We start from the raw sequence: 12,056 nt of genomic DNA, 5'->3' as shown, positions 1-12,056 counted from the left end.
TATTAGAGCATTGTCATAGCGTGCCCATGGGTGGACATCATGGAGCACATTACACTGCAAAGAAGATCTTTGACATTGGGTTCTATTAGCCCACAATTTTTAAAGATGCAACCCAATTTGTCAAAGAGTGTGATGCTTGTCAAAGAGTGGGAAACATTTCGTCTCGAAATGAAATGCCACAACATAGTATCCAAGTGTGCGAAGTATTTGATGTGTGGGGGATCAACTTCATGGGACCATTTCCCATGTATAAAGGTAACAAATACATATTGGTGGCGGTGGGTTATGTATCCAAATGGGCGGAGACACAAGCGTTACCAACTAATGACGGTCGTGTAGTGGTGCGGTTTTTAAAAAAGTTATTTTCACAATTTGGAGTCCCGAAAGCTCTTATAAGTGATCGAGGCACGCATTTTGCCAATGATCAACTAGAGAAGGTGCTAAGGAAATATGGGGTAACCCATAAATTTTCTACATCCTACCATCCACAAACTAGTGGACAAACCGAAGTGACAAATCGAGCTTTAAAGCGAATCTTGGAGAAATCGGTGGGGAGCAATCGCAAAGAATGGTTGGATAAGCTAGACGATGCACTTTGGGCCTTTCGTACAACTTTCAAAATGCCTATTGGTACTACACCATATAGGTTAGTTTATGGAAAGCAATGCCATTTTCCGGTGGAGATAGAGCATAAAGCTTTTTGGGCTTTAAAGATGTGCAACTTCAACATGGAGGAACTCAAGAGCAACCGGTTAATGCAAATGAATGCTCTTGAGGAGCTTAGAAATGATGCATACTCTAGTTCGTTGATCTATAAAGAGAAGACCAAGATGTGGCATGACAAGAGGATAAAAGAAAATAAAGAATTTCATGAAGGCCAAAAAATGTTGCTCTTTAATTCATGGCTAAAGCTTTTCTCGGGAAAACTCAAGTCAAGATGGGATGGTCCTTTTCTTGTGAAGAAGGTGTTTCCACATGGTGCTATAGAGCTATTGTCAAGAGATGGAACACCTTTCAAGGTCGATGGACATAGGGTCAAAAAGCATGAAGAAGGAGTCCCCAGGAATGAAGGTATGGAAGAATTGATGTTGCTGGAAAGGATTGAAACCACGTAGAAGGGGAGGAGTCCAGCTAATGACTCCTTAAAAAGAAGCGCTTCTCGGGAGGCAACCCGAGTTTCAAGTTTGCATTTTCTTTCCTTTACTTTATTTTTATTATTTTATCTTCTTCATTCGTCTTCTTCTAAGAATATAATTGCTTGAGGGCAAGCAATGCCTAGAGTGTGGGGTGGATGGTTAAAAATGAGAAAATACATTAATTTTTCAAAACATTCAAATTTTTTTAAAAATGCAATGATTACTCACCGAGTAGGCACGTATACTCGGTGAGTACCTGCCCAAATAACCCAATAAACGCGTAACAGCAGTTCTACTCGGCGAGTAGCCAACTTACACAGATGGTTTATAATCTGTAAAATAAGGGTTTTCACCCATTTAACCTATACACTCACCGTGCACAGCCTCCTTCAAGCATTCTCTGCGATTTCTTCAATTTTCCACTTAATCTTTGTCTTTCAAAGGAAAAGGTAAGATCTTTACACTTAAAACTCATCACAGGTTCAAGCTTTATCATTGATTTGTCCCTATTTTGCTTAAAATCGGATTTGGGGGTTTCCTCAAATTCTAGGGTTCTAATTTTGCCATGAATTAGGTAATGTTAGGAGAAATTTCTTTTGGATCTATGGTTATTTGACTTAATACAACAAACCCCTGTGAAAAATTAGGAGTTTTGGACAGCCTATATATGATCGATAGGCTTTCTGTCCCAAAGTTCATTCTACTCGCCGAGTAGATGATATGGATTTGGCGAGTAGGAGTTATTGCAACTTTGTTTATTTGATTTTAATTGCTGGGTTTTGTTTGTTTGTGTTTCCTTTATGTTGTTATGCAAATACCATGTTCAGAAAAGGGCAATCTTCAAGAGGGGGAAGCCAAGGTGACATCCCGTGGCTCTCATTTCGACAAATCACGTCCAAATCATCTCAAGCTCGAGCTAAAAATAAATTTGAGGCGTTGAAACAGAAGGAGATTCATTTACCCAACGCTTTTGACTAGGATTGGTTGGGAAAAGTGGGTTTGGAGGAGGAGCTCACACCATATTTGGTGAAGGAGTGCAACTTGGGGGATACCACCATCATATGTGATGGTTGGTTACAATTATTCAAGATACAAGAACCGGTTTATGCTGAACTGTGTTGGGAGTTTTTTGCTACCATCTCATTCCGAGGGGGTAGTGAGTACTACAATCCAACATAATTTCTTTTTCTCTTGGGGGGGAGTTGCGACAATGCAACATGGCTGAATATTCCTGGAGGTTGGGGATTTATGATCAAAGCACTATGCTGACTAAGGATTTTGAAGCCTTTCTGGAGAATTGCCACAAGGATCTTCCCGAGGCAGTGGTTGCCTCTACCTAGTGGAATACTATTGCCAGCTGGGTGTATATTCCTTCTACCGCTCAGGAGGGTCATATTCGCTCGCCGATCCATCGTCTTATTCACCACTTCGTGGCCAGCACCATCAACATGTAGAAGGATTGGGATAAGGTTCCAACCCTTGATATCTTCTATCTCTGGAGTATTATTACTCCCGATGCTTTCTGCAATCTTCCTTATTGCATCGCCAAGTTTCTTGCTGAAGGGGCGGTTAAGGAAAAGGTGAACTCCAAGATTAATGGAGGCATGTTTGTTACAAGGCTTGCCAGGTCGTTTGGGGTCTTAGATTTGCAAGAAGCAAGGGCGCTCACGGTCATTTATCCTCCCCCGTTCAACACTGCATTATACAAGAGGGCACGGATCGTGGAGAAGTTTGGTGATTCCTTTTCCATTCCACATGCAGACGATCCGGCAATCCCCGAGGAGCCGGGAAGATGGGTAAGGAAACATAGCGAGCGGGTACGAGAAGACCCACCGATTATTCCGGTGAGGAGGACAACGATGGGTGGAATCAAGTGGAATACAGGAGTTATTTGGATGATATTGGACGAAGGGTTAATTATAACAACCAATCATTCGAGTACCTCTTCGAGCAAATGAACATCACGCCGAGACCTGGTCCGGGATACCCCTACATCATGAGTTGGGAAGAAAGAATGATGCGGGGTAATGAAGGAGGAGGAAGCGGAGCTGGAGGAGCTGATATGGAAGAATAAGATTGAGGACTTTATTTTTATGTTTTGTGTTTTTATGGTGTTTTGTTTTGAACAATTTTTAAACTTGGATGATTTTTGTTTTTTTAGGATTTTTATTGCTTTCACTTTTAGTTGCTTATTTTTCAGGGATGGAAGGTTAGGAAGCATAATAAAGTGTTGAGGGTCAAGTAAGGAATGAGAGATTAGGAAGCATAATAAAGTGTTGAGGGTCAAGTAAGGAATGAGAGATGTTCAAGAAAAAGTACAAAGTCTTGTCCTTAGGATTGAGTCCGTTAGAGTCGAGAGTAATAGAGGGTGTTGCTGCTGAAGGGTTTAGGCAAAGGGTCAGTGAAATTTCCAATTTCAAAACCTGAGTCCAAAGGAACATGAGCTGGATCAGTTTTGGCAATACAGTGCCTACTCGGGAGTGCACAAATTCTACTCGGCGAGTACATGGGGTATTGCACGTTATAGTTCCAAGTTAAGAGCTACTCGCCGAGTACACTAGCAATTTTCGAGTTCCAGAGCTGTTTTGAGCACTTTCACTGTAGCATTTATCCACTTTTCATGAAGAGTTGTTACTGGGGATTTTCTAAGAAGCTTGTTCCGTGATATTTTCGAGCTGTCAACCACACGAGACGCATGACACCCAAGACATGGATGAGCTGTTCCCATGGCTAAAGTCAATTGAAGATGGAGCTAAAGAAAAGAGTATCAACATATCGACTGCTACCCTAGTGGAGTTTATTCCAATTCTCTCTATAGTTGCATTTTTATTTTTTACATGATATGCAATGAGGGCATTGCATAAAATAATAGTGGGGTAGGGGTTGGTCACATATTAGAAAATTTAGAATCTTAATTTAGGCTAATTTTAAAAATTGTTGCATACCAAAAATATTACTTAGGAATTAATTTAGAAAATTTTGGTAAAAGCAATTAGGGTTCCATGTTAGAATTGTGTTGATAATTGCATGAAAACCCAAATGTTTAGTTGAGCCTATATACGTTCTAGTGCATTTGTAGCTTCCTTATTCCAGTGAAATCATGAGACAAAAACACAACCTCGCTCAGCCTGAGGGATGCAATATGTTTAGCATCGTGTACCAGAAATGTATCCAGAAAAATTATTATCGATAACCAATAAAGGTTGAAGTTGAGCGCCCCTGCTTAAGCATGTAGGGTTTTGAGTGAAAAAAAGTGAGTCATGTTAAAAAAAGGAGAGAATTTCAAGAAAAGTTTGAAGAATTTTTGGAGCATTAATGTCAAATATCAAATACGAAGATCAAAAATTCCAAAGAAATTCAAAAAGTGCAGATACCAAAAACCAAACAACAAGGTGGTGAATTCAAAGAGATCAAAGATCAAATGTCAAAGAATTAGAGAATTCCAAAGAGCTTCATAGTGGTATCATAAATTATAAATATCTAGATTATGTATGCTTGGGTTGCTCAACCAAAAATACCTTGAGGTTAAGAGGTTTTCTGACGATGGATTCAGAGGGATGCATAGAATAAGCATAGTTCGGGTGAGTGGGCGAATGTTTATGAGGATTGTGAGTATTTGGAGTATGGGGGTATTTAGGACAATTTTAGACACAAATGCATGCATTGCGGTCTTGGTATAATGGCTGGGTTAGATTGGAGTTGTCATATGTGGTTCTAATATGTTAAAATTCAGTTTTGCTTGGGGGCAAGCAAAAGTCAAGTGTGGGGTATTTTGATATGTGCATAATTAGTTAATTATTTAGCATACATTTTTATTAATTTCTAACTAATTATGTGTATAATGTGGACAAAAGGTACTTAATAATGTTTAAATTTTGTTTCAGTCCAAAAGACATGCTTGGGAGTGAAAGGGAACAAGGGGAAGCAATTAGAGACCAAAGAATGAAGAATGAGGGACAAAAGCCTTCCTACTCGGCGAGTTCTCGAGCCTACTCGGCAAGTCCATCAGAATATTCCAGAAGATAAGTCAAGACTCCTGGTATGAGATAGATAACAAGCATCTACTCGACGAGTTGGGTCTGCTACTTGCTGAGTACACCCTGTTTTGTGATAATTATAAATACCAAACTATTATCCGATTGGAAAAGACTTTTGGCGATTTTGAGAGTTGAACCTGCAAAAAAGAACCCTTGGAGGAGCTAAGGAACCCTAATCTTCAATCCGTGGAAGAATCAAGGCAATTAGGTTAATCATTCCACTTAGCGTTAGGAATTAAGTATGTTTAGCTTAGTTAAATCTGCTTTTGAGTTTGTTTTTATCATGACTATGAACTAAATTCGTTTTGTTTATGTTGGGGAAGAATAATTTACTCCTATGGTTTAGAATATACTTTTGATTGATTGTTATTTGGTGATTTTATTAAATTAAGTTTGTTAAAGAACCTTATGCATTAATGACAACTATATTCTGTTAATTGGAAGGTAATTAAGCTGCATGAACATCTCTTAATTTTTAACCTCATATGTTATGTGAACACTTGATTATATACTTAAGAGTAATGAATATGAAATTAAGATTAATTAGAGAATGGGTAAATTAATGTGTGAGCTTGTTTGAGAAACCAACAAACAAGAGGTTAATTGAAACACCAACTTAATTAACCAATTACAAATCTTATTTAATCCAAATAATTGAACTAGGGAATTAATTAGTTTAAACAATTGGCCACTGCTTGAATTGATTAATTGTCTAAGGGTTAGGAGTAATGAACATGAACCTAACCACTATAGTTAGTAACCAATAATAATTAATTTATCATTTAAAGAACCATAGGAGTGAATTAGTTGAACCTAAACAGAAACCCTTTAATAAATTTGGTGAATTTGTCATTTGTTTTAATTGTTTAGTTACTTAATTGTTTTAAGTGCTATGTTTAAGTTTCTAGTCTTGTAAAACTAGAGAAAAAACCTTTTACCTTTATTACTTGTTTAGTTAAAATTAGTTATTAGATTAATTTCCGTTCCCTGAGTTCGACACCCTACTTATCCAACTATACCACTAAAAGACAGGTTCACTGCCTTTGTGTGCTTAATTTATTAACTAAAAGTAGGATTAAAACTAGTTCATTTTAAAAACATCAAACTTCATTGGAGACCTTGGAGTTGTACCTGCTATATCGAAGCCCATATAGATTTTCTGTGATAGTGAAAGTGCAGTTGCCTTAGCAAAGGAACCAAGGGATCATGGGAGATCCAGACACATTAACAAAAAATATCATTTCATCAGACATCGTATAGAAGAAGGACTCCTCGTGGTAAAGAGGGTATCATCGAATGAGAACCCGATAGATCCCCTCACGAAGGGACTGGGTAGGGTTAAGCATCTCTAGCATGCTAGGAGCATAAGGCTGAAGGATGATATTAGTCTTAGTTGTTAGATAATTTTGAAATTGTTAAAATGTAATTGACATTTGATGATGAAAAAAGGTGTGTTTATTTATGAGTAAAGTGTTGCTATCCCTTGTCAATCGTTTACTATTATTTCTTTTGCATGTTTTGACTTCTAAAATATTTATGTTGTTTTACATATTATTCAAATTATCCACAGTTAGTCATATGTTTGAAGTAGATATGAAGTAAGACTGTCATGAGTTGGTTGTAGAGGTCTAAGATGTTGGACATGGCCTCAACACTCATGAGTGCTCATAAGTTCTGAGTATTGGATTCAACCCACACTCGCTGGTATCACTTCATGGAATTTATGTCGACTGATTGCGAGACGGTAATATCATATAAGTCTTCAAACCTAGAGATATGACTTGTTAACTATGAGTTAGTTATGCATTGATCGTGCGAAAATGCATTGGTAACTCGTTGTTATAAAATGTGCGTTTGTGTGTAATTTAACAAGTAGTAGAAGAAGCATATGAGTTGAAGTTTATCTGTTCCTTCTTGGATTAGAAGCTGATACCTGGTCCCCTCGATGATTTTGTTTTAACCTATATACCGGGCCCGGTCAGAACTAAGTTGATGTGTTCAATTAAGTTCTATGTCAAACAAATCAGAAATTGGGAAACAAACTGCTGGACAATAAGTAAGACCATGTTCCATGTATTTGTCCGGCTGATATCTAGAACAGAGGATTATATGATCCCGTATCTAAAATGGCGTACCATCATCTTCTTAGTTTCGAGAAACCTTGAAAAGAGCTACGATTGTTGATCGGTTCCTGAAGTATTACAGTTATAGTTATTAGACTTAAGTGGGGGACTGTTGGATAAGGTGTCTAAGTCCATAGCTATTTCTGGTATGTACTTGACCCGACCCGGCATGGTCCATTTGGGTTGCATGGCATCATGCAATTGTATAGACTAAATGAGAGAAATAATACTTGTAGTTATTAATATATTATAAGTTCTAATATATTAATAATATTATTTAATTGGTTTGATCATGAATTAATTTAGAATTAATTAAGTGATCAAAAGATAACTAATTAAACATATGGGTTTATTATATAAATCATCCATATCTTGTATAGTGGAGTAAGAGGCTCCATGGATAATCTAGTTGGGTTAAACCCATTGGATGCTCCATGAAGGCTCCATGGGAGTTACAAACCCATGGGTCATGGAAATGAAGAGTCATGACACATTAGGGTTTACATGGTGTAACCCTAGATGTGTCAACACTATACAAAGTTCATGTTTCTCCCAAAATCGGTTATGCATGCATACTTGAGGGCTAGAGCCGATTTTTAGAGTGTTATACTTTCTCTCCAAGTTTACTCCATAGCATTTGGTGTTGTGTGAATCATTTGAGGCATCGCACTTGGGGTGCTAGGCTCACAAGGTTTCAAGGATCAAAATCAACAACAAGGTATGTAGTTCTATCTTTTATTCAAGTTAAAATTGTTCCCCATGTATGCTAGATAGGATCATAACCTTGGAAATCAACTTTGCATGATAACTAGACAAACATAGATCCAAGGTTATTAGGGTTTCATGTATACTTAGGAAGTGTTAGAGTGCTCAAAACGCATCACTGATCTCTCGGTGCCTTGGCTAAGGCAACCGCACTATTGCTGTCACAGAAAATCTCCATGGACTCCTGTATAGCTGGTACAACTCCAAGGTCTCCGATGAAGTTCTTCAGCTATATCACCTCCTTTGTTGCCTTGCTTGCTACTATATTCTCTGATTCACAAGTTGAATCATCCACTGTATCTTGCTTGGAACTTTTCCAAGTAACTGCTCTTCCGTTTAAGGTAAAGACCCAGCCTAACTGAGAGCGGAAATTATCCCTATCATACTGGAAGCTAGCATCACTATACCCTACTACTCTCAAGTTATCACTCCCACTGAAAGTTGTAGAGCATAATCTCACCTACACGTGGATATAAAGAATGTCAAAAACGGAGCTCGTATGTGAAAGTTATGAATTTTTGAAGATCGTGGCATGCATACCAAAGCTTATCCAAAGCATACGCCCAACGTAACCAAGATTATGTCCAGCGTACTGAGTATGCCCAACGTAGTTGGAAATTACGCCCAGCGTAATCCCAGACCCAGCAGCCTATAAATAGAAACTGAGATCAGCCATTTTTTGCTCATTTTCTCTTCTCTCTCTCCCGTTTTACCTCAATTTCTGTACAAGAAATATCCTGAAGCAAGTCCCGAAGCCCCGAAGATCCCGAGAAATGAAATTTACAAGTCGAAGCTCTGCCCGTGAGGAGCCCGATTTTTGTGAAGATCTTCCAGATCTACCCAAGAATACTACTTCTACAAGCCGTAGTGCTATCCGATCATATTCTGATCAAGTGAGTGTATAGTCACTTTCATCTTACACATAGATATGAAGTACTTTATAAAATACGTGCTATATATATATATATATATTGTTGTTTATATGCTTGAGTGTATAGTTACTTTCTTCTAACACATTAATATAAATTATTAGCTATGAAATACGTGTTATGTGTTATATATTAATTGTCTATTTGAGATGGACTTGGAATTGATATTTTTATACGGGTGTTAAATGATTTAAATTGTGTTTGTATTTATATCTACAAAAATGTTGGGTAGAACATGGGTAGATGGAATAGTTGGTGACGATGCGACTTCATGCCTATTGAGTAAGCCTTGGTGACGATGCGACTTCATGCCTATTTGATAAACCTTGGTGACGATGTGATTTCGTGCCTTTTGTGTAAACCCAGGTGGCTATGAGACGTTGTGCGTATTGTGTAAACCTTGGTGACTATGAGACGTAGCGCCAATTGTATGAACCCTGATGACTATGTGACGTAGTGCTTGTTGTATAAACCGTGGTAGCAAATGGACTTTGTGCCAGTTCCTTAGGTAAATCCTTAGGAATGAATGAATGAAGGATAGTTGGTTCTTAGGGTAAACCCTTGAGAAAATAAAGGAGATATGGGGATGGGTAATTGGTTTGATTGTTTGATGATTGAATATAATAAATATATTATTGTGGGTTGAAAACCATATATGCTCACCTGGCTCCCAAGCCTAAACGACTCAGTTTTCTTGGCATTACAGGTAATGGCACAAGAGTATAAGTTGGCGGACTTGATGAGAGATTTTGGATTATAGATCAGTGGTTATAAATGACTGTTGTAAGGTCTATTTTATATTGTTTATACTTTTGATCTGTATTGGAACATGACATCCCGAGGTTTTATTATTTATTAAAAATACATTCTTTTTGAGAAATATTTTGATAAATGGTTATCATATTTTGTTTTTGGGAAAAATTCCGCAACTGTTTTCTTTAAAAGATAACTCTGATTTTAAAACAAAGCATAAACAAATCGGTCTTTGTTGGCCGTAAAATTGGGGATGTCACAGGTAAGGACCCAATCCTTAGTCCTCGGAAAGTACTTGAGAATGTTCTTTACCACAGTCCTGTGAGCCTTTCCAGGGTTCCCCTGATATCTGCTGAACATGCTCAATGTAAAGGCCACATCAGGACGAGTACAAGTCATAGCATACATGATCAAGCATATAGCGGAAGCATACAGAACTCGACTCATCTCTGCTATCTTAGCCTCTGTACTCAGGCTGTGAGTCTTACTCAGTTTGGCGTTACTCTGGATCGGTAACTCACCTTTCTTGGAGTTCTGCATGTTGAACCTTTTCAACATTTTGTTCACATTTGTGCTTTGACTAAGTCCAATTAGTCTCTACTCCTTTCTCTCAAAATTCTTATCCCTAGGATATAGGCAGCTTCTCTAAGGTCCTTCATAGCGAAACACTACCCAAGCCAGGACTTCATTTCCTGCAGAGTTGGGATGTCATTTCCTATGAGCAGTATGTCATCCACATACAGTACCAAAAAGCTAACTATACTCCCACTAGGCTTGACATATACACAAGATTCATCTTCGCTCCTTGAAAAGCCAAACTCTTTAACTTTATCATTGAAGCAAAGATTCCATCTGCGAGGTGCTTGTTTCAATCCGTAGATGGATTTCTCAAGCTTACACGCTCTATTAGGGTACTCTTCACTGAAAAAACCCTCTATTCGACTCATGTAAACATCCTCAGCCAACTTTCCATTAAGGAAAGTGGCTTTGACATCCATTTTCCAGATTTCATAGTCATGAAATGCAACATTGGCTAGCATAACCCTAATAGACTTAATCTTTGCTACTATTGAAAACGTCTCATCATAGTCAACTCTCGGAGTTTGAGAAAAGACCTTTGCAACCAGTCATGCCTTATAAGTGTGTACATTACCGTCCATGTCAGTCTTCTTCTTGAAGATCCATTTGCACCCGATTATCTTACGACCTGGTACATTGTCAACCAAGTTCCAAACTTGATTGTCATACATGGACTGTATCTTTCTGTCCATAGCCTCTTTCCATTTAGCAACCTCAAGGCCTGCCATGGCTTACGTGTAGTTGTTAGGTTCATCCAGAATTTCCAGTGTGCTATCATAGATAAGTGTATCACCTTCCGCAGTAATATGGAAACCATAGTAATGTTTAGGTGTATTCCTAACTCTCATGGAACGCCTCAAAGGTACATGCTCTTCTGTCGGATCCACAGGAGTTTCCTCCTCAGGTTGATTGCTAGGGTTTGACGTTCCTTCACCACTTGACTCTTGAATTTCTTCAAGGTCAATTTGCCTTCCACTGTTTCCTTGGCTCATGAAATCTCTCTCGTAAAAGACTCATCTTCGTGCTACAAATACCACATTATCACTGGGTCTGTAGAAGAGGTAACCAAAGGATCTCTGTAGGTAGTTGATGAAAATACACCCCTCACTTCGAGGTTCGAGCTTATCGTGAGTCTCATGCCTCACGAAAGCCTCACAACCCCAGATCTTGATGTGGTCCAGATTGGGAATTTTCCAGTCCACATCTCGTGAGGTGTTTTGGCAACCTTTTTGGTAGGGACTAGATTAAGAATATGGGCGGAAGTCTCTAAGAAATACCCCAAAAATGATATTGGTAGCGACGCTCGACTTATCATGGAACGAACCTTATCCAACAAGGTTCGATTACGCCTCTCAGCCACACCATTAAGTTGTGGTGTCCTGGGAGGTGTCAATTGTGAGACGATCCCACATTCCTTAAGATAGTCAAGGAACTCTATAATAAGATACTCACCACCTCGATCGGATCAAATCATCTTAATGTTCCTGCCCAACTGATTCTCCACTTCCTTTTTAAACTCCTTGAAATTTTCAAAGGTTTCTAACTTATGCTTGATTAAGTAAACATATCCATATCTATTAAAATCATCAGTAAAAGTCACATAGAAGTGGTTAGCATCTCTTATGGTGGTTCTAAAGGGTCCACACACATCAGTTGGTATGAGGTCCAACAAACCCTCACCCCTAGAACAAGAACCAGTGAAGCGTGACTTTGTCATTTTCCCAAGCAAACAAG

General features: G+C 38.4%; 1 protein-coding gene across 1 annotated transcript; it reads left to right on the top strand.

The window, feature by feature from the left end:
- Window positions 1-713: 713 nt before the first annotated feature.
- LOC145016825 (uncharacterized) lies at window positions 714-1,115 on the top strand. The gene has a single exon (XM_078975017.1). The coding sequence runs from the start codon at window positions 714-716 to the stop codon at window positions 1,113-1,115; it is 402 nt and encodes a 133-aa protein (XP_078831143.1).
- Window positions 1,116-12,056: the final 10,941 nt, after the last annotated feature.

The sequence above is a fragment of the Lactuca saligna genome, chromosome 9, assembly GCF_052625555.1.
Source record: "Lactuca saligna cultivar CGN05327 chromosome 9, ASM5262555v1, whole genome shotgun sequence".
In the NCBI taxonomy this organism is placed as follows: Eukaryota; Viridiplantae; Streptophyta; class Magnoliopsida; order Asterales; family Asteraceae; genus Lactuca; species Lactuca saligna.
Note: the sequence above shows the minus strand (reverse complement) of the source record. Positions and strands in the feature narration are given on the sequence as shown.